A 22,921-nucleotide genomic window follows, 5' to 3' on the forward strand; every position below is an offset into this window, starting at 1 on the left:
CTGAGAGACTGGGGTCAGTATACTTGTTTAGTTCCACTTGGGGACACCTGGAGGAGGGACAGTGCCCAGTGGGATCCACAGTTTGGCTGGATGCCAAGCTCATTCATGAGGCCTTAAGTTTAGATTCTTGACAATGTTGAATTGCTTTGACAACTGTGTGTTTTTCATCTGTCCATACTTACTTTTTTTTTGTTTTTGTAATTATGTATACTAGAAACTTGAAAATTCTTCCTGGACTTCAGATTTTACCCTTGCAGGGATTATGGCTGAAACCAGTGACATAGTTGACTTATAAAGGGTAAGAAGGCGTTGTTTCTGGTGGTGATCTGAAAGTGTTCAGACTTTCTAAGGCTTTCTAGAGGGAGGTGGTTGCGGGGGGGCTCTCGAGAGATACACGCCTGGATTGGAAGCCATATTCTTACCTGCTGTGTGATTTTGGGCGATTCAATGCCTTAGGTAATCCTTTGTTTCCTCTACTGAAAAATGGAGACAGTAGCAGAATTTTCTTCATAGGGTCTCAGGAGACTAATGGAAAGTGATGCATATAAAATTCTTAGGGAGAAACCATGATGGCAGCATAGGTAAACAACTGAAATTGCTGCCTCACACAACCACTTTAAAACTACAATTAAAAGACAAAACAGACATCATCCAGAACAACAGGAAGGCTGGCTGAGTGGAAATTCTACAACTAGAAGGAAAGAGAAAAGTACACTGAGACTCAGAGGAGCTGCGGAAGTAAAGTGCAGAGGTACAGAGGCGCATGATGGAAAGGGCTGGCAACTGAATATGCTGTTGTTTTTTTTCAATCCAGAGGGAGACAAAAGGTCCTGACTGCTTTAAACTCCAGTTCCGGGTGAGACTCTGGGGACCCAGACTCATACGGACCCAGACTCATTCTGGACTGTCTGGCATTAGGTGGAACTTGAGGGAGGCTTTCTCTCAGAGGTGCCTCTTAGAGCAGGGCTGAGGATCAGCCATAGCTGTTTGCTCCACCCTGTGGATTCCCTGAGACCCTGCCCCACCCATGCTATGCACAGAGGCTTTTGCATATGGATGTCTTGGCCCTTTGTAATCTAACAAACTACAGTTGGATCAAAGAGACCCAGAACATCCAAAACAAGGCCCAAGGCCCCACAGCAGCTTGCATTGCTTCAAAGCTGGGCCTCATCTGGGCACCTCCAAACCCCAAACAAAGAAGAGGAAGCCGTAGATCTCTCCGTAACTTCTGTGGGGGCCTCAGGCAGAGGCTAAATTAGCACCTTCTTGGAGATCCAAGAGCCAGTGTACCCAAGGGTCAGAGTGGGAACATCCAGATTTCAACTCCTCAGATCCATAAGGATCCATGATGGCAGCATAGGTAAACAACTGAAATTGCTGCCTCACACAACCACTTCAAAACTACAATTAAAAGACAAAACAGACATCATCCAGAACAACAGGAAGGCTGGCCGAGTGGAAATTCTACACTGAGGCCAGACTCAGTGAGCACCAAAGCCCCACTGAAGCAAGTCTTTCCCCATAAGGGTATCTCCAGCACAGAAGTTCTCCCATCATAGACACAGCTGATCCTCACAGCCAATTGGCCTGGAATCCAATTCCTCCCAGTGATACCAACAACAATCAAGGCTTAACTACAACAAGACTGTGTACACAGTCCACAAAGGGGAGCACCAAGAGTGTCCACCTCAGGTAACTGCAGAGGCTAAGCCACTGGGCCCTATAGGACACTGAGCACACAAAGCCACTCTATCTACACAGGGAAGCAGCCAAAATGTGGAGACAAAGAAACAAGTCACAAATGACAGAAATGGAGGAAAAATAACTACTGGATATAGAGTTCAAAACCACTGTTATAAGGTTTTTCAAGAATTTTCTAGAAACTGCCGATAAATTTAGTGAGACCCTCAAAGATATGAAAAAAGACCAACTAGAAATTAAGCATACACTGACTGAAATAAAAAGTAGTATACAGAGATCCAGCAGCAGACTAGAGGATCACAAGAATCAAGTCAAAGATTTGAAATACAAAGAAGCAAAAAACACCCAACTGGAAAAGAATAAAAAAATATGGAGATAGTGTAAGGAGCCTCTGGGACAACCTCAAGTGTACCAACATTCGAATTATGGGGGTGCCAGAAGAAGAGAGAGAGAAAGATATTGAAAATCTATTTGAAGAAATAATAACACAAAACTTCCCCCACCTGGGGCAAGAAATAGACTTACAAGTCCAGGAGAACCCCAAACAAAGGGAATCCAAAGAGGACCACACTAAGACACATCATAATTAAAATGTCAAAAGCAAAAGACAAGGAGAGAATATTAAAAGCATCAAGAGAAAAACAATTAGTAATCTACAAGGGAGTACCCATATGATTGTCAGCTGATTTCTCAACAGAAACTCTTCAGGCCAGGAGGGAGTGGCAAGAAATATTCAAAGTGATGAATAGCAAGAACCTACAACCAAGATTACTTTACCCAGCAAAGCTACCATTCAGAATTGAAGGGCAGATAAAGAGCTTCACAGATCAGAAAAAGCTAAAGGAGTTCATCACCACCAAACCAGTATTATATAAAATGCAGAAAGGTATTCTTTAAGAAGTGGAAGAAGAAGAAAAAGGTAAAGATAAAAATTATGAACAACAAATACATATTTATCAATAAGTGAATCTAAAAATCAAGTGAACAAAAAATCTGATGAACAGAATAAACTGGTGAATATAATAGAATCAGGGGCATAGAAAGGCAGTGGACTGACAGTTCTCGGGAGGAAAGGGGTGTGAGGGTTTGGGAAGAGACTGGACACAAATCATACACCTATGGATGAGGACAGTGTGTGAGAGGATAAGGGTATAGGGGGGAGTGGGAACCAGTGGAAGGGAGCCATGGGGGGGGGGAAGAAGAACAACTGTAATAATCTGAAAAATAAAGATTTATTAAAAAAATAATTAAAATGCTTAGAAGACTATCTGGTACATAGTAAATGCTCAATAAACAGTAACTATTATTTACGTTAATAATAATTGTTTTTACTACGATTTTTTTTGCATAACCAGTGTGTCTATTTAAACATTTTCAACCAGCATCTAAAAGTTCCATTTCTTGCTACAAAGATATGAGGATTAAAGTAAAAACTTACTTTTTTGTTTCATTAGTAACTTCAGTCTAATATATTCAACCAGCACCTAATTCTCTCTGGAAAGCTTGGAGTATTAAACTAACAAACACTTTGAAATATTCACAGAAATTTCAAGCAGTGGCAATTCTGAACAGTGGTCTCTTTGCCAGTTCTGTCTTTGAAGGGCTAAAGCACATGTCATCCAAGGCTGGCTCTGAAATTCAGATGAATTCTGAGTCATGCATTGGCTTGTTTATAGCATTTTAATGGGAAAGGATGAAGAAGTTAGACACTTGCCTAAACTTTTTGAAATCATTTCCTCCCTCGAAAATGTCTTTTATTTCTTAGTTCCTTACTAGAGAATATCAAAAGAAAACTCCCTGCATCTTGAAATGTCTTTAATCAATCCTCAGACCTTTCATGCCTTAAAACCTATTCCCTTCTCCCCGCCCAGCTCAAGACTTGAAATAAAATGGTTTTCCAGAAATGGATGACAAGATAGCAAGGGTTGAGATGAATAACCCTCCAAGCACCTTGGTACACACCTCCCCTATTTAAAATGAAAAATTACCCTTTTCCCTGAGACTCTATTAAATAGGGGATCAAAGCAGCAGGGGAAGAGTTGATATAATGCAGCCCATCACAGCAGCCTCCGAGGGAGGAGTGGAGCCCCCGGCCCGGGAGCAGCTGCAGCGGGACGATGAAATGAGGCTCTTTGCCTCTTCATCCCCAAACTTCTGATTTTGAAATGGAGGCATGGAGAGGCGGGGATTTGATGGTGATGGGAACTGGACAGGGGTAAAGACTTCCTTCCTCTCTGTCTTCGGGGCAAGTTAATTTTAAAAAAATGTATTATTGATTTCAGAGAGGAAGGGGGAGAGAGAGAAAAAAAATATATATATATAGAGAGAAACATCAATTATGAGAGAGAATCATTGATCGGCTGCCTCCTGCATGTCCCTTACTGAGGACTGAGACCGCAACCTGGGCATGTGCCTTTGACAGAAGTCACACCCGGGACCTTTCAGCCCACGGACGGACGTTCTATCCACTGAACCAAACCGGCTGGGGCAGGAGCAAGTTAATTCAAAACAACTTCAGGACAGGGATACTTGTGGGGGCAAGTCGGTGCTTCCTTGAATATAGTGGAGGTGTGTGTGTGTGTGTGTGTGTGAAGAACTGTAGGTGAAGGGGAGCAGTGGGCCCAGCTTATCTCTAGGTGACTACCTTGGAAGAGGTTTTAGCCAAGTCCTGTCACTCATTCACAGCTCATTTATAAAATGAATCAATGGCACCTACTTTACAGGGCAGGTAAGGTAAGCACAGTGAATGCCTGGGGAGCAAATTGGATGCGTCCCAGGCACCCAGAATAGATGTCTCCAGCATCCTCGGTCACTGCCTGCTTGTCTGCATCATCGTACTGGTCCAGGCTCTGAGCTGACTCTAACTCACTGTGTGCTCCTTACTTCACTCTGATATTTGCTCAGATGCCCACTGTCACTTCCTCATTCTCTGCTGACTGAGGGACTCCCCAGCATTGTTTTTTTTGTATGTGTGTTTACAGCCCTGCTTTCTTTCCCACTATTGCACTTAACACCACTGACAATCACAGATAATGTATTGTACATGGCATCTTAAAGATAACATTTTACCTGTGCCATTTATTTGTTTATCCCCCTTTCTTCCCTGTTCCACAAAGTATGTGAGTTCTGCAAGGACAGGAACTTTGGTCTTTTTCATTCATTGCTCTATCTTGCTTCCTAGAATAACATCTGGTACTTGAGAGGGGTTCAGATAGCTATGAAACACTTGGATGAATGAGTGAATGCATTTGACCCTCGTTGCACCCTCCAAGGGAGCCACAATCATTCTCATTTTACAGACGTCAGAACCGAGGCTCAGAGAGGTCGAGTAACTTGCCCAAGGCCACAGAACTGGTCATTGTTGGGGCCAGAGTTCTAAGCCAGATCTCTCTGAGTCTCTATGACGCATTCTTTCCATTTCACCTGGGGAGGGCAGAGCTATAGTTAGTGACAATGTCCATGTTGCTTCTTTGTCGCCTTGGAATGCAGTATATGATGAAGATAACTTAAAAAATATTTTTACTTTCTTAAACAGGTTTTATGTATGTTAAATGGACAATAAGTGGGTATCCTTTGAGCAAATACAGTGTAGTGTGCATATGCGGTCACGTTTGTAGTGTGTCTATATGGAATGTGCACATGTGCGTAAGTACAGACAATGTAACACACCTGTTTTGTTCTCTGCTCCTTTGTTACAACTCAGGTGGCAACCTTTCCAAACAAGACTGGACCATCCAGTGGCCTGCCACGGAGACGGGGAAGGAGAACAGCCCAGTGTGTGCCCCGGAGCCGACGCCATGGATCCGCACCCACCTCTCCCAGAGCCCCAGGCTGCAGTCCAAGTGCGCTCAGCTCTACTGTCACGCCAGCTCCACCCCTGGGACCCCTGTGTATACCCAAGTGGACAAGCTCACCGTGGACGCCTACCCAGGCCTGTGCCCACCACCGCCCCTGGATTCAGGCCACCGTTCCCTGCCCCCATCGCCCCGGCAGCGGCACGCAGTCCGCACCCCGCCACGCACCCCCAATATCGTCACCACCGTGACCCCGCCAGGCACGCCGCCCATGAGGAGGAAGAACAAGCTGAAGCCCCCAGGGACCCCACCGCCCTCCTCCCGGAAGCTGATCCACCTGCTCCCGGGGTTCACGGCCCTGCATCGGAGCAAGTCCCATGAATTCCAGCTGGGCAACCGCGTGGACGAGGCCCACACGCCCAAGTGAGTGCATGGTGGGTGCCCGGGGCAGCTGAGCCCGGGGCTGGGGAGGGGGGAGGCGGGGGCTGCCTATCTTGAGGCCTAAGACCCGCCCAGCTCAGGGAAGCCTGAATAGACTTGTGTTTCCCTCCTCCAGTTGAATGAAAGATCCCGCCTTCTGGAAGTCAGCGTCACTTGGTTGCCAGATTAAATGCCCAAAATCTATTCGCTGTAGAGGGTGGTACCACTTCTGGAAAAGACAAAGAGAAGACACTGTTCTCTGTCTTGATTTTTGACTTATTTGATAGAATTTGAAATGAGCTTCTCAGTGTGATAAATGGGGAGATGGAAACATGTCTCCCAGGGCCAACCTCTCCACTGTGCACTGGCTCCTGCCGGTGGCCTGAGTCATCGGGCGGCTGCCCAGCACTTTGATTTAAGATAATGGGAACCGGGATGAGGGCATGATATCAGCATGGGAGGAGCAGTCACACGGAGACGGGCAGTACGTGAGGCCTTGAAAAGCAAGACAGAGGACAGGAACAAGGCTGGGGACAGCTGAAACCCCAGAAATGTCCCCAGAAACCGGAGGCCGAAATGAGGAAACAATTCGAAGCCAACTGTGTGGCCTCAGTATGGCAGACGTAAGGTAGCCACAAGACAGTAGCCACAAAACAGTCAGGATTGGTGGTTGTTAAATAGGGCACCTCTAGGGTCCCTGCTGGGGCAAGGGCAGGTCCTGGGCCCACCCCAGAGTGAAGCCGGGCTCTCTCTACCACATGCTCAATGGAAAGATTTGATGATTGAGTCTCATTCATTCATTCATTCATCATACAGTTTTACCAAGTCCTACAGGGATTCTCTGGTGAGCAAATGACCAGCTTCCCAGGAGTTTACAATGGAGATGGAAAGAATGCTAAGTCGGGAGACTAGAACAGTAAGGTGTGTGGAGCAGGACAAGGAGGGCCATGGGGTCTACATTGGAAGCATCAAGAAGATTGAGAGTCTGAGTCCCAATTTGGGAGAGTCTGAGCCCCCCTGGCAGTGAAATCTCTTCTCTTCTCCCCTGCGTTTGGTCTGGCAGCAGTTACTCCTCCAGGACATATTTGAGGCCCCTTTGTTTGCTGGGCGGGCTCATTCTTGGGCCTTCCTGCTCTCTGTCTGTCCCAGAGACACAGTGCTGCTGTGCAGACTCCCCCCCCCCCGAGGTGTCAGCTGCCTGAAGGGAGTCCTGCCCTGTTTAGTGGTTTTATTAGGTTCTGAAGCCCAGCAGCAAAACACTCACTGGCTTGTTGGTTCATTCTGCAAACTTGTTTTTCAGTGCTTTGATGTGCAGGGTCCGTGTGAGGGGCCTGGAGTTCAGGGTTCAGAGGAGTCAGTCTGCAGCTCAGTGGGGAAAGGCCTGGAGCAGAGAAAGTAAGGCTAGGGCTGCAGGAGCCTGATGAGGATCCCCTAAAACATCCCAGGGAGCCAGGGACAGCTTCCTGGAGGAACCATCCTCTAAGATGGGGATCAGAAAACGCGTCCTGTAAGAAGCCAGGGAGTAAAGGCCCTGGGGTCTGCCACTCCCTCTCTTGCACTCACCCAGCCCTGAGGTTGTAAGTGAAACCAGCCATAAGTGATAAGCAAATGAATGGGCACAGTGGTCTTCCAATACATCCTCTAAAAAATTAGTATTATTGATTTTTCGAGAGAGGAAGGCAAAAGGAGAGAGGGAAACATCAATGGATCCTACACACCTCTCCCAGAGATCAAGCCCAAAACCAGGGCATGTGCCCTGACCTGGAATCAAACCAGCATTCAGTTCATGGGACAGTGCCCAACCAACTGAGCCACACCGGCCAAAGCTCCTCCAGTAAATCTTTATCTATAAAAATAAGTGATGGGCTAATTTGGCCTTTGGGCTGCTATAGTTTGCCAACACTGGACCTAAGGAGGGACCTGCAAAGTGAGCGGGGTTGGCTGGGTGAAGAGAGAGGGGAGAGTGTGGTGGCAGGAGAGTAGCAAGCTGGGTCCTGAACTGCTGGGCAGTTGGGAGTTTATCCTAAAGTCCGCCAGCAGGGGGCCTCAGGAACAGCTCTCGTGACCTGTCACGTGTCATTTTAGCCTCACGGCCTCAGTCCAGTTGCTCTGAGCCCTTTGTTCCTGTTTTCTACAATATTAATTAATTCTTCCAAGTACGCAGTACTGCCTCCCAGGGCGCAGGAGAGTGTGGCTCTGGCGGCACAGCAAGCAGAAGTCAGTGGGGGCTTTGCCATCTGCTTCTGGCGGGAAGGATGGCACCTTCCAGGGCTGCTTGTTTCCCTGCCTGCGTCACCTCCCATGGCCTCCTGGCCTACAGCTGGTGGGTGAGGGCCTGTGGGCACTCTGCAGTTTAACGTGAGTGTGGCCCGGGATGTCTGGTGGCTGCCCAGAGCTCTCCAGCTCACCTCCCTCCCCCTCCTGATCCCCTCAGTCTGGAGGCATTTGTCAACTTGAATGAATAGAAGAAGGATAAAACTAGTAACAACTCTCCCCAGGCCTCTCCCAGGATCTGTGAGGGGAGCAGGTGAGGTGAATTTTCTAGGTGCCTAACGGTTTTCAGAAAATAGTCACCAGGCAGGCCTATCTTCCAGCCCTGCTCAGGCCTCAGGGTCACACTTTGTACATTGGAGAGATGGCCTTTCAGGGCAGGCTGCTGCCACAGGCCCAGGGGGAGAAGATGCCTGCGCACCAACCTGGGCTTTAGCCACTGAGCAGCCGGGTGGACAGGGACCTGTGTAGGCTGTCACCTGAGGTTGGCACCAGCTTGGGTTTCACTTCCCAAGATGTTGAGCCAACATTTTGTTTTCAGTGAATATGAAGGAGGGCTATCTAAGAAACCTGTTCTTTGCACAGGGAAGGTACAGACTCATTTTATTTATTTATTTATTTATTTATTTATTTATTTATTTATTTTACACCCTCTGCTTTGTAGAACTTGAGAATTTAAGGACTTGAGAATTTCCCTATCTTTGGAGGGAAAGCTTTTTGGACAGCAACTCAGCCCTGGGGGGCAGTTAGGAAGGCTTTGTCCTTGTCCTTGATCTGATGGCTAAACTTAGAGAGGCTTTCAGTTAAATGGCTATGGTTTTCCTCACACCAAACTGACCCTCCACTCCTTTCCAACTTTGCCTCCATATTTCTGTTACCATTCTCTGGTGCAGCGAATAAAGATGGTAGAAACAGCCAACATTTATTGAGTTCTTACCATGCTGTGGGCATGGTACCAAGCACTTTATATGTAGTATCAATTTCTACAACCTCACGAAGTAGTTGGTATCATCATCTTTCTGTTGTAGTGAAGAAACCAATATATCTCACTTAGGATCACATCTTCCCAAATCCAGTCCACCACCTGTTTTTGTAAATAAAGTTTTATTGGAACAGTGACACGTGCTCATGGACTGAATGTCTATTGCTGCCCTTGCAACCGAGACTAGGCTTGGTAGAACCTGAAGGATTCACTACCTGGCCCTTTCAGAAAAAGCTTGAGGAATCCTGCCCTTAGCTGATCGGTGGCAAATGCAATACAGATCTGACCCAATGGCAGGACTTAAGAGACGATGTACCCCAGGCTGTTTCTGCGGTTGTGCTTGTCACTTGTGCATCCAGCAGGTTTTGAGTCCCTACTGTGTTCCTGGGTTGTGAGTTCTTTAAGGGTAGAATGCTGTCTTATTCTTCTCTGTCACTTGTGTGCTTAACAGCTCTGGGTACATAGTTGAAGGCTCAGTGAATGTTTGCTGGAGGAATGAGTGAGTGAATGAATAAATGAATGAATGTTTCTCCACCTCAGCATTGGAAACCACCTTTCCCCCCATCCTTTCCCTACCCCCCTGCCAGGCTATCAGTCTAGTTCTCTCTCTATTACAGAAAGTGAAAGAAGCTACACAGGGAGGGCCCATGTCCAGGTACGCTCATGTAGAGCAGGGATGGTGGCAAGAGACTGTCCCTGCTGAGGACCTGCCGGGCAGGGTCATGTGGAAGCACTTAGCTGGTGCCCAAGGAAGCATTCCTTACTGTGCTTTTGGACAAATCCCTCAGAATTGTCCTCTCTCAGAATTCAAATTGTGAACATCACAACACACTCCGTAGGCAAGCAGTGTTTACCTGGCAGGCGCAGCCCAGAATGTGCATGTGTGGCCCCTTCCTGGAGCTGCTGCAAGAGGCCTGCAGGCGAGGGGGCTCTTCCACTTGCTGGCGGAGTTCCAGGGACTGGCAGAGCAGCACCACTCTCCCTCACTGGCTGTTGCGAAGACAAAGTCTCCAGTGGGGAACTTCTTTGTGAGCAAGGAATATAATTCATGCGAAATGAAAAGTTTCCAACTCAACAGCAAGGTGGTTGTTTTTCAGAAGGAAGCCAGCATTTATTGAGCACCAGTTCCTTGCATTCCTGCATCTCTCAGCACCAGTTAGCATTTGTCCCACTTGGAAACGATGTAGGAAGCAATCTTGACCCCTAAACTCTGGACTGTCTGGTGCCAAAGCTAATGGTTTGGCCTCTCCCGACATTTGCCGTGACCCTTTTGTCCTGGTTTGGCCGTGGGGGAAGGCAGCATAGAGGACTTGGCCTCAGGCCCCTGCTTCTACCTGAGCCCTCCTGTGTCTGAGCTCACTGGGCTAGGGACCCAGCATCGCATGAACCGAGAGCTCGGTGCTGTCTGGACCTCGGGGCCATCATCCACGCTTGGAGTGTCACACTGCCCTGGGGGGCCTCAGGGCGCTCACCAGGCACTGTGCTCTGAGTTTTTCTCATGATCCATTTAGGTTTTCAAGAATATTTCTGAAGTGTGGGAGGCGAGGGGCTCACAGGGAGCCAGAGGCTCTCTCAGAAGTTAATGTTCCGTCCCAGGTTATAATGGACAGCAGCTGGGATGTCTGCCTGGGCCAATTTGCTGCGAGCAGCTCTGCACTTGGCCTCCAGTGAAGAATTAGTGAGTTTACTTAACCATGGTGCGTGCAGGTGTAGCAAAATGACAGAGCATCCTGCAGGTGGGACAAAGTGGGTCTTTTTCTCACATGACCCCTTTACCTTCTCCCTCCTTTTTCCTCATCTGCCTCTTTCACTGTGAGCAGGTCAAATGCTTCCCAGCTGTCCTCTCTCTTCCCTTTAGCCTCTTTATTGGCAATTTTAAAAACCGAGAATTAATTTAATACAATAAAAAACACAGCCTTTAAATTCATTGAATTTTGATAAACATGTATCCACCCCAGTCAACATATAAAACAACGTTCTGGCTGGTACGGATCAGTGATTAGAGTGTTGGCCCACCCACTAAAGGGTTGTGGGTTCAACCAGCCCAGTGTGGTGCCTGCTGGAGGCAGCCAATCAATGTGTCTCTCTCACATCAGTGCTTCTCTCCACCTCCTCTTCCTCTTTTCTATCGTGAAAAAAAAAAAAAATCAATGGAAAAAATATCCTTGGGTGAGAATTAACAAAGAAAAGAAAAGAAAAAAAAAAGGTATAGAACATTTCTCATTCACTCTGGAAAATTCCGTCATGCTTCCTTTCCCATCATATCTCCTCGCCTATCCCCCACCCCCCTCAGAAGGCAACCACAATTCTGTATATGGAATCATGCATTATACACATTTGCTGTTGGCTTATTTCACTTAACAAGTTGTTTTTGAGATTAATCCACTTTGTTGTGTGGATTGGTGGTTCATTCTTTTGTTCATTACTTTGTTGCTATGTGTACTAATATTGCATTGGGTGAGTACACATAGTTTATTTATTCCTTCCTCACTGTATTCGTTTCTTAGGACTGCTATAGCAAACTACCACAAACGTGGTAGCTTAAAACAACAGAAATGTATTCTCTCATGTTCTGGAGGCTAGAAGTCCAAAATCAAGGGGTTAACTGGGCCTTGCTTTCTCAAGATAGAGACTTCTTTTTAGCCTTTTCTAGCTTCTGGGGACTCAGGGCAGTCCTTGGTGTTTGGGCTCATAGCCGCATCATTCCAATCCCTGCCTCTGTCTACACTGGGCCTTCTTCCGTCTGTATGTCCTCTCCTCTTATGAGGACACCAGCCATTAGAGTTAGAGCCCACTCTGATCCATTATGGCCTTAGCTTAACTGATCACATCTGCAAACACCCTGTTTCTAAATAAGGCTACATTCACAAGTGCTAGGGCTCACTACTCTTCCATTGATGGGCATTTTAGTGTTTCCAATTTGGGGTTCTTGGGATGAAATCTGCTATGAACATTCTATACAGGGATTTATTTACTTATTTTTTTAATGTACAAATGTTTTCCTTTCTCTTGGGTAAATACCTAGCAGTAGAATTTCTAGTTCATAGCATATTTAACTTTATTATTTTAAAAATATGTATTTTTATTGATTTTAGAAAGAAAGGGAGAGGGGGAGAGAGAGAGAAAAAAACACACACATCAATGATGAGAGAGAATCATTGATTGACTGCCTCTTCCATGCCCCACTCTGGGGATGGAGCCCACAATCCTGGCATGTGCCTTGACCATAATCAAACCATGACCTCCTGGTTTCATAGGTGGCCACTCAATCACTGAGCCATACTGGCCGGATTATTTGTTTACCTTTATAATAAATCATTATATGTTTTCCTGAGTGGTAGTACTGTCACATCCCCACCAGCAATGTGTGAGAAGTTGGTGGTTGTCAGCATGGAGCAGTTTTGTCCCCAGGGGACATTTGGCAACCTCTGGAGATTTGTTTTTGGTTGCCATAATTTTTTGGGGGGAGGGTTACAGGAGAGTGCTGCTAGCATCTATCACTGGGGTAGAGACCAAGGATGCTGATAAAACATTCTACAGTGTATGCAGCAGCCTCCTCTCAACCCCTCCATCCCCCCAACCCCCGCAAAAGAGTCATCCAGCCCAAATACTGTATGAGGAGTGCCAAGGTGGAGGAACCCTGCTCTGCATCCTTGTCATCGCATGATATTGTCAGGCTTCTAACTTTATTTATTTTAGTAGGTATGAAGTGGTATCTTGTTGTGTTTTAATTTTCATTATTTAATTAATCACTGCATTTCCCTGAGGACTAAAGATGTTGAACATCTTTTTGTGGATTTACTGGCCATTTCTCTCTGTGTGAGCTATCTGTTCAAGTCTTTTGCCTAATTTTTAATTGGGTTGCTTATCTTCTTCTGAACTGTGTGGTAGGCCCTTTGTCAGATTATGTCTTGTGGATATTTTCTTTCAATCCGTAGCTTCTCTTTTACTTGCATATCGTTGTCTTTCAAAGAGCTGACAGTCTCAGTGTTAATGGAGTCCTGTTAATCACTTCTTTTCTTTTGTGTTGAAGGCTTTTTATATCCTGTCTAAGAAATCTTTGCAAGTCCTAAGATAGTCTCCTGGTTTCTTCTAGAAGTATTACAGTTTAGCTTTTATGATAGGTTTATTATCAGTCTTACATTAATTTTTGCATATGGTGTGAGGTAAGGGTCAAGCCTCATTATTTTCCACATGAGTATTCAGGTGTTACAGCACCATTTGTTGAAGAGACCACCTATTCTCCATTGACTTATGAGGAATCTTTGTCAAATATAAATCAGTCATGATTATGAGGGCCCATTTCACAACTGCATTCTGTTCTGTTTTTATGCCAGTGCCATACTGTCTTGATTCCCATCGGCTCCTGGCCCCCTCTCCTCCATCTCTTCTGTGTTTTTCCCTCTCTCAGCTCCCCTTCTTTTATTGGGCTCCGGTTGAGGGCAATTGTGAGAGAAAAAAATAAGCTAATGTTTATTTTTCTTTGTTGATGCCTCTTTGCAGGTTATTTCCTTCGTGTGTGTGTGTGTGTGTGTGTGTGTGTGTGTGTGTAAACTGACACTAGCCAGGATAAAAAAGCCTAAGCTAGCTGTACCTGGCATCTTTGTTCACTCGTTTTTTTACTTCTCATCCAACATAGTTCTCATTTGCCCTGAGGAATACTGTCTAAACAGCCAGGCCTCATTCTTCCAGTGGCTTTGACTCTGTTGACTCCTTGACACTCCCACCCACCACCCACCCCCAAGTCTTTCTGGAACCAGTCATGAAAGGTCATATTTTTTCTCTTCTAATGAGTGACTCATCAAAGCTAGGGCTGACCACTTGCAAACAGCCATCCCTACAAGGGATTGAAAATGTTTCTTGTCTCTGCTGATTTTCCCATTTATTCCTGGCATGTTCTTGTGCCTCTGACGCCGCTGGCGGTGTCCTGTGCTTCAGACCCCCCCCCCCCCCCCCCCCCCGCCTGTTTGACGTAGATCATGGAGCACCCAGCAGCCCAGAACTGCATGGCAGGGTGCAGGCAAGACTATTTTTTGCTGATGACCCAAAGAGATGATGCTGGTAGAGTAGCTGCCAGCAGCAAAGCCACCTAGGCTCTCATGACTCTCCAGGGCCCTGTGGAAAGGTTACGTTGCCTATCGCACCACTATTTAGGAAGAGGCCATTTGTATTTGCAAATGGTAGGTCAGAACCTGTACTGAGTCCTCGGCACCCGAGGGGGCATTGCTGCTCACTTCCAGGTAGAGTTTAAAAGACTTACATTCTGAGTTCCTTTTTATGTGGAATCTAAAGAATAATATGAAAGAACAAGCAAAAAACAAACAAACAAAAAATCACAGCAGACTCATAAACACAGACAACAGACTGAGGGCTGCCAGAGGGGAGGGGTTGGGGGGCTGTTAGAAAAGGTGAAGCGATTGAGAAGTACAGATTGGTAGTTACAACATAGTCCTGGGGTTGTAAAGCACAGCACAGGGAATATGATCAATAGTATTGTAATAACTGTGTACGGTGCCAGGTGGGGACTGGGAATATCAGGGGACACTTTGTAAAATACACGATTATCTAACCCACATGTGTCAAACACAAGGCCCGCGGGCCAAATCCGTCCCGCCAGGCCTTGCAATGTGGCCCGCACCGTGCTGTCATCACTGCACTCCGCTGCGTTTCCATCACAATGACAGTTTATGACTGTTCAGTAAACCATTCGGCCCGCGATTTAGGCTGGATTTTAGATTTTGGCCCCTTCTCTGATTGAGTTCGACACCCCTAATCTAACCACTATGCAATGTAAACTATAAGTGGAAAAAAAAAATTAGGAACAAAATATATACACTAAATTCTATCCCCGAAACATGGTACGTTTTAAAGAGAAAATTGAAATAGAAAGGGCAGGCTTTAAAGACAGCTTGGCTCTCAGATACTCATATAATAATTTTTGTTGGTTTGGACACGGACAGTTTTTGAAGATGGATCCTCAGAGCACCTGGGGAGGTGCCGCTGGGCTGGCCTTGCCAGAGGGAAGAGTTCACAGGGCGAGGGTCTGGGAGGGGAGGGCGTGCCAGCAGAGGGGGTGGTGGGAAAGCCAGAAGCTGTCCTGCAAGAGGGGATGCCATCAGACTTACAGTTTATGAAGAGCAGCCAGAAGTATGGATTTTTTAGTGTGGAATTTTTCTGTTTTTTAAAAATGTTGCCAACGAATCCAAATTTAAGCCTCATATGAGCCCGATAAAACTAGCCTGCTGTCCAGATGTTACGCCACAGGTCACCTTTGCATACGGAATGTAAAGCCATGCACAGCCATTCAGTAAATGTTTTCCTTGATATCCACCAAAGCAGAGAGCCCACCAGGCCCACTGTTGGGAGGGTGACCGTCCTCTCTCCTAGGGAGGTGTCACACTGTGCCAGGCTTTGCCAGGGCTGCTGTTGGCCTCCTTATTCAGGAGGCTTAAATCAGTCTCCAGAGTTTGGGTGGCTGTTTTGTTTTAACCACCTTCTGGCCACTGACAGTTGTCACATCATCGGTCTTCATGACAGGAAGCCTAGCTTGGAGGGTTGAAGTTCACACATTTAATTCTGACTAGGCATGTGTGACTCAGTTTCCCCATCTGACCAAGAGCCACTTCCCTACCAACCTCATGGGCCAGGACTTGAGGGTAAAGGTGGAGGCTTCCTGGGAGGCATTCGGACAAGAACAAGGATAAAGCCCTGAAGGCCACGCTAATTTGATGCCCCATCAGTCCAGTTCTGAATTATTTCCACGGGAATGGCTCGTCTGAAGGTTGCTGAGCAGGAGCTTTACTTTCACGGACCACAAACAATTGGATTTCACCGAAATGGTCCAAGAAAAAGTGACCTTCTCATGAACCTCTGTGCATTCCCAGTGACTCGAGAAGAACCTGTTTCTCTTCTGTTTTATAACCTAGTTATTAAAGATTCTTGCAGCACCTCTAGACAATACTCTGAACCCAGAGGGAGTTACTGCATTAAAAGCTATAAAAGTAAATTTCTTTTAAAAGGTGCTGTACTTGATCTCCTTTTGTATCAGACAGGATTCTTTTGTTTGCAAGTAACTAAATCTCACACCGGCTCTTCCTGCCAAATGCAGGTTTTTGTAGCTGTTATTTCTCCGGATCCTTCTTGGAGCTCCATGTCCATTGCTCCTGTGGCCCTTCCGTGTTCCCTGGCCGCCGAAGTGGGATTGTGTTCCCTTCTGGGGACTCCTGATTGGTGCATTGTATTTGCATGGGGGCGGGGGGAAGGATGGGGTGGGCTGTACTCATAGACCCTCCCACAGTGATTCTCCTGAGCTGGCATGGGGCAACTCAGTGTGTCATTAATGTTAAGTACAGCCGCACCTAATTTCAAGGGAGCCCAGATTCTTGCTGATCTCAGTGGAGAGAAGCTTAGAACGCGCCCCTTAATGTGAAAGTTGTGTCCCTCTTGCACTGTAAAATTGTGAGTGTGACCGTGAATTTAGATGAGAATTTATGTATCCAGGGGCAACGCTGAGAGGCAAGAATTCCCTAAATATCTGCTTACCACTAGGTGAGTTTCAATCTTGGGTGTTGGGCAAAAAATGAATGCTGGCTGGAACTTCTAGATTCCCAGGGGAATGCCAGAGCCAGGGTGCCTGGGGGTGATTTGAGTGCTCTCCCCAGAGTGTAGCGTTTCTCCACTGCGACACTGTTGACATGTGGGGTTTCGGAATTCTCTGTGGTGGGGGCTTCTCTGTACATTGGAGAGTCTTTAACAGCTTCTCTTACCTCTACCCACTCCGTGCCAATAGCAATCCCCCTCTCCAAATTGTGACAACAAAAAATGTCTCCTGACATTGCCCAGCGCCCCCTGGAGGGCAGAACTCTCTCCAGTCGGGGAGCACTGGTAATAGTGGGGTCCCTCGGGACGCCGATGCCCCTGTGAGTCCAGAGGCAGCTGCTGCAGGACACAGGGCTTAGAGGTCAGACTGACTGGATTCAGATCCCTGCAGCTGTGTGACCTTGGGCAAGTCACTTAACCTCTCTGAGCATAGTAGCTGCTTCAGAGGTTGCTGTAGACATGAACTGAAATGGAAGTGCAGTCACCAGGTAGATTCTCTGAGTTTTCTTTCCCTGCTGCTCCACTCCCCTCCTCTCCCTCCTCCTTTTCTAGACCCTCCATTTCTTTCCTCCTCATCCTCCTCCTCCCTCTCCTCCCCAGGCTCTGAGAATCCATCTCCCCCCCCGCCCCTTAACTAATCTCTAGGGGCAGATGGGTGCAGGCTGCTCCCAGGTTTCCTTTGCTTCTTCTCTCGCCTCTCCTCATGCAACTCAGCAGGCAGGGCACAGGTTAGGGTAAAGGAAAAGCCCCACTTAATTAGTTAAAGTTCCTTTCGGAGAACGGTGCGGTGTTAGCATTTGCAGCTTCCTGAGAGAGTTCCACCTGCAGCTCCAAAGGGAATAATAGATCAGTGAGATGGGAACCTTAGATCGGCTCCTCCTCTGCATCAGTAGCAGGCATTTGGAGGCAGACGTAAAGAGCTGGTTTTGATAATGAAGAGCTGTTGCTTTCCCCATCCTGCTCCAGATCATTCTGACCTCTTCAGTGAATGCAGAAGGAATAAAGCCCCCAAACAGCTCAAGTAATTCTGTGCTGAACTCATTTAATTCCGGCTTAGAAGCAGTGTTTGCTGGCACTCAGGAAGCCTAGGCAGTTGAAGTTGAGTCAGCCTCCGGGAGTAAGTTTGTGCCAGGGCCCCATCCCCGCTGTCCGGCCAGGATGCAGCCCCACCTCACCCCTCAGGCTAGCACCGCTCCTCAGGGCGCACGGAAGGGAGGAAGGGAGAGGCAAAGGCTGTGATTGTGGTGTCCCTTGTCCTCTCCTGGCTCTTCTTGTCCTCTATCCCTATCTTAAATGATAAAGGTAACCGGTGCTGGTGTGGCAAAGACAAACTATAAAAGTAAGTGAAACAATACTTACTGTTTTAGTCCCTAAGTCACTGCTCTTAACTTTTCCTTGGCTAGGAAATGTTTTTTTTTTGGAGAGTAATAACTAACATGCCCAAATCTGTGGTAGTCAGGGTTCCCAGAGAAGCAACCAGCAGGCTGTCTGTCTCTGTCTCTGTGTCTGTATCTCTCTCTCTCTCTCTCTTTCTCTCTCTCTCTCTCTCATCTCTATAGCAATATCATCTATTATCTATGTCTATATCTCATCTATGTCATGTATACCTATATCATTTATATCTAGATCTATATCCCCTTTCTCTCTCTATCTCTCCTGTATCTATATCTATAGCTGTAACTATCTCTATTTTAAGGAATTGTCTCATGAGATTGTGGGGCTGGCAAGTCCAGAACCTTCCCAGCGGGCCAGCAGGCTGGACATTCTGGAGCTGATGTTGCCATCTTGGGTCGAGAGGCAGCCTAGAGACAGAATTCCTCTCCACGTGCTGGGCGCTGTGTTAATACCTCTAACAAACAGTAGTTTATCATCAACTCCTATGAGCAGACAGAGATGAAGCTCATTGCTCCATTTCACAAGGGTGAGGCTGGGAGGGAGCTGGTGAGAGTGTTCATGCTGCCGGGACAGTGGTATTTCTGAGGTTTTTGTGGTCTTCATGGATCCCACTCTCTCCCGCCTCCCAGCTCTGCCCTGAGACTCTGTCCCCAGGCTGCATCTTTTCTTGGGAAGAGTCGCCATCACCTCTCAAGGCTGAGGCTCCTGGGGAAGAGCGCAAGAGTATCTTTTTAGTGGAGATGAGATTTTTGCTGCTGAACAAATACAGATGGTGCTTTGGGCTATTACCTTGCCTCTTGCTAAGAGCACAAGGCTGGGGAGGCCTGGTCACTGCCCACATGAGTTTGAGACAGGCACGTGCTCACCAGCAGCCCGTTTCTGGGCCTGGGAGGCTGGATGACATCCTGGCCTGGAGCCAGCGCAGCTCCTCCAGACAGCGGTGGTTGTGGAAGGAACAGAGAAGGGTGTGGTCACTGTGTCTCGCTGATCCCCATATCACCAGGCTGACTCCTGGTGGTGACACAGCCAGCCACAGGCGGGCCCTCAGGCCTTCTTCCTCACTGCAGGATTGACCATGGTTTTGAATGTCATGGGAAGTAGCAAAGAGCATTTCCACAAGAGCTTAAGGTGATGATGGATAGAGAGAACCATGGAGAATTTCAGAAAGAGCCAGCCAAGAAAAATTGGTCTAGTAAAAAACTTGGTCTAACCAAAGTCTCCAGTTTCTGATCTGTGTGATCCATGGCTCTCTCACGCCCAGACTTCTCTAATCCGCAAGGCGTGCCAATCCCACCTCCAAAATCTAGCTTGACTCCATCCACCTTTGATGTGACTGTTCCCACTGGGTCTCCATTGACCTCTCAACCATGATTCCCTTCTCAAAGCCCTTCTCCAGAGAGCTCCAGCCATCCTGGTCTTCAATGAGTTCCCGGAGCATGCAAGCACTTGTTGCCCCAGGGCCTTTGCACATACCTTCTGTCTCCCTGGAATACCTTCCTCATTTCCAGTCCCAGTCTCTGAATGGCCGACTCTTGTACTCCTTCCAGTCTGAGCTCCAGCTTCTCAGAGAGGCCATCCTGACCATCCTGTCATCCTCTATCTCAGCACCCTATGCATGTCTTTCATAGCACTCAGGATACTGGAATGGTTTTGTTTATTTGATTGCAAGCTTATCAGCCAACTCATATCCCAGCCCTCTTGGAACTTAGAGGCAGCAATGTTCTTTAAACAGATAGCTAGTCAATTAGTTATATAAAATGGGGAAGGCAAATAAAGGCACAGTGAGGGATGAGGTGGGGGAGGATGTGATTTAGACTGGACAGTTAGAGAAGGTGTCTCTGATTAAGTGATATTTAAGGCAAGCTCCAATGGGTATGTAGATGTTAGCCAAGTGGAGAATGGAGTGAAGACTGTCTTACCCAGAAGCAACAGCATGTGCAAAGGTCCTGAAGCAGGAACAGTTTTAGTGTGCTCATGGGAAAAATGTTGGCATGGATAAAGCATGGTGAGTGGGCAGATGTGCCAGGTGCCAGGCAGGAAGGCAGGGGTCAGAGTTTGCATTTGTTAAAAATCACCAGCATAATGATACTTACATATATTCCATGCTACTGCTTGTTAGACCCTGAGCTAAATGCTTCACACAGTTCTTTGAATTCTTACAACCACGGTCTGATTCTTATCAGGGTTTAGATGAAGAATCTGAGTCTCCCAAAGGCCACAGGACATGCCAAGAGCCCCACCCCACTGCCTGCAGGGGCAAATTCCGATTTGAACCCAGGACTCCAAAGTTTTTCAACACTCAGAACACTTGCATTGAGTTCCAAAATCAAGTGATTTTGCCCCAGCATCCAAGGCCACTTGGGGTGTGGGGAGGGTCAAGCTCCCCGACAATCCACCCTCAACCCAGCTTTCTGCTCAGCCCTAATTCATACTTTGTCATGCATTTGAATGCTCCATTATTTCCTTCCCCCTAGAATGCTCTGAAATTTTCCCATTTCCTTGTTAAATAAAAGATGAGAAGCAGATAATCAAATCCAGATGCCCTCAAGGCCTTTGATGTCACCTGCCAATTTTTCTCTTGGTCATTTTTTCCCCTTTAAACAAAACAAAAGTGACGGTTTGATGGTTCGGAGCAAGAGGCCATATTCAAATGGTGTCATTGCTTGTCTGGCCTCACTGTGTTTTATTCAGTCATATCTCTCCCTAGATACAGGGCTTGGATTTAATATTACAGTGATTTTTCAAATACCTCTCCAATGCCAAGGTCCTTTCCAGAACCACTCCTTTGAGAGGAAGAAGCAAACCCACTCTATGACCTTTTTTCTTAGCATGAGAACTGGGTGTGGATCAAGCACACTTAGTAGTAGTCTCCCCCAAAAGCAAGAGGCTCTTTATCTGGGTGACTTGGCTCTCTGGAGACATTTGGCCATGCCTGGAGTCAAGTTTGCTTGTCACAGTTGGGAAAGGGGAAGTTGCTACTGGCATCTGTTGGGTAGAGACCAGAGATGCTGCTTAATATCCCACAATGCAGAGGACAGCCCCTCACAGCAAATGTCTGACCTAAATGTCAAGGGTGCCGAGGCTGAGAAACCCTCAGTGATTCCTGTGGGACGCTGTCTCATTCACTGCAGTCACCAGCCTGATGCCTGGCACTCAGTGGAGACTCGGCACATGTTGGTTGAATGAATGCTCTCCTCTGGCTTCTCTCTGCGGGGAGTTTGGGGATGGCTCCCATCTGCTGCTCCATCTGCATCTCCCGTCCTCCCGCGTTCCTCCCCAGCAGTCCCCAGCCACGCGTCTTTCCTGTCCTTGTTCCTTTCCTTTTGCCCTTCCCTGCCTTCTTCTTCCCCATTTCTTCTTGAGCACTCAGCTCAGGTGGCACTTCCTCCAGCAAGCTTCTTCACCTCCCCCAGGCTGGTGTTCTCCTATAGACCCCATCACATCCTCCGCCCCCCAATCACAAGGCTCGTTACTAGGTGAAATCCATCAAGTTATTGATAGGTGTAGCTCCTGCCTCCCAAATGTCCTGCCTGTATTGTAATCTGTTACCTCCCGGCCCGCTTCCAATTCCTGCTGACCACCATCCCCCAGAAGTTTTTTCTCGGGAAAAATCACATTGAGATGAAGAACTGCCACTTCTGGGGTTGGAAGTTGATTTGTCTCCCAGGGCTGCTGTAACAAATGACCCCATCTGTGGCTTGAATAACAGACATTTATTGTCGTGTGGTTGAGGAGGCCAAAATTTCAAAATCAAGGTGTCCTCAGGGTCAGCTCCTCTTGCAGGCTCTCATCAGTGATGAGAGAGGATCGTTGATCAGCTGCCTTCTGCACGATCCAGCCTGCAACCCCAGCGTGTGCCCTGACCGGGAACAGAATGGTTCATAATTCGATGCTCAACCACTGAGCCACACTGGCTGGGCAATGTGGACTTATGTTTTCATATCTGCTTTATCTTTCCTACTTATTACCATGTATATAGTTCATATTTTAGCCATGGCACTGACCAAATCACTTTTGAAGCAAAATCATATATTTTTTTAAACTTACATACCATGAAATTCACTCATTGTAAGTACAATTCGGTGCACTTTATTAACTTTATAGAATTGAGCTACTTTCATCACTCCCTAGTTTTAGAATATGTCCATCACCCCAAAAGATCCCTTGTGCCTTTCTGCAGTTAATCCCCTCTTCTATCCCCACTCCTGCGTCCACCAACCTGCTCCTGTCTCTCTACCCATGCGATGGACCACTTTAAAGTCTGTTTTTCATGCAGAACGACCAATACTGAAAGAGAAGAGGTAACACTGTGGCTAGGGCAAGTGATTTCACCTCTGTCAGCCTCAGTTTCCCCACCTGTGAAATGGGGTTGATCACTGCAGGCTGTTTACAGGATGCGAAGTTGCAACTAGTGAATGCATTTTTCAGCTTAATGTTTATTCAGCTTAGTGTTCTTTACACAGCGGGGACTCAGTGAAGTTTAGACACTGCAGTCACCATCTCCCTTTGTCCTAACAGTTCTGTGAGGTAGGTGCCATCAGCCCCACTTCACAGATGAATACACTGAGGCTCAGAGCAGTGGGTGGAGGTGCTGGGAATGAATTCCAGATTGCTGGATTCCAAAGCCTGGACTCTCCCACCTCATCAGCTGCCCAGATTTCCAAAGACAAGGGCAGCCCCTGGTCCCAGCCTGGCCTGGTGGTTCTAAGTGCTCTGTCACAGTCCAATATATCAGGAACCAATTAGGGATGGGAGCACT

At 47.1% G+C, this 22,921-nt stretch overlaps 1 protein-coding gene and 2 long non-coding RNA genes across 4 annotated transcripts in view; 2 read left to right on the forward strand and 1 right to left on the reverse strand.

Annotated features, from left to right (window-relative positions):
* Nucleotides 1-22,921, forward strand: part of KSR2 (kinase suppressor of ras 2) — a 271,878-nt gene that overhangs the window by 108,334 nt on the left and 140,623 nt on the right. For both annotated transcript variants that reach the window (XM_045585402.1, XM_045585403.1), the window contains exon 4: nt 5,405-5,918. In XM_045585402.1, the coding sequence (XP_045441358.1) occupies nt 5,405-5,918 (514 nt within the window). The remainder of the gene's footprint in view (nt 1-5,404; nt 5,919-22,921) is intronic.
* LOC118725294 lies at nt 533-1,469 on the forward strand. Its single transcript, XR_004989953.2, has 2 exons — nt 533-581; nt 1,361-1,469. It is a non-coding gene; the product is annotated as an uncharacterized LOC118725294 (long non-coding RNA).
* On the reverse strand, nt 1,338-22,480 carry LOC118725295. The gene is made up of 3 exons (XR_004989954.1): nt 22,451-22,480; nt 7,817-7,823; nt 1,338-1,469 (listed from the first exon to the last, which is right to left on the reverse strand). It is a non-coding gene; the product is annotated as an uncharacterized LOC118725295 (long non-coding RNA).

This window comes from Pipistrellus kuhlii, unplaced genomic scaffold, assembly GCF_014108245.1.
Source record: "Pipistrellus kuhlii isolate mPipKuh1 unplaced genomic scaffold, mPipKuh1.p scaffold_m20_p_20, whole genome shotgun sequence".
NCBI classification, from domain to species: domain Eukaryota; kingdom Metazoa; phylum Chordata; class Mammalia; order Chiroptera; family Vespertilionidae; genus Pipistrellus; species Pipistrellus kuhlii.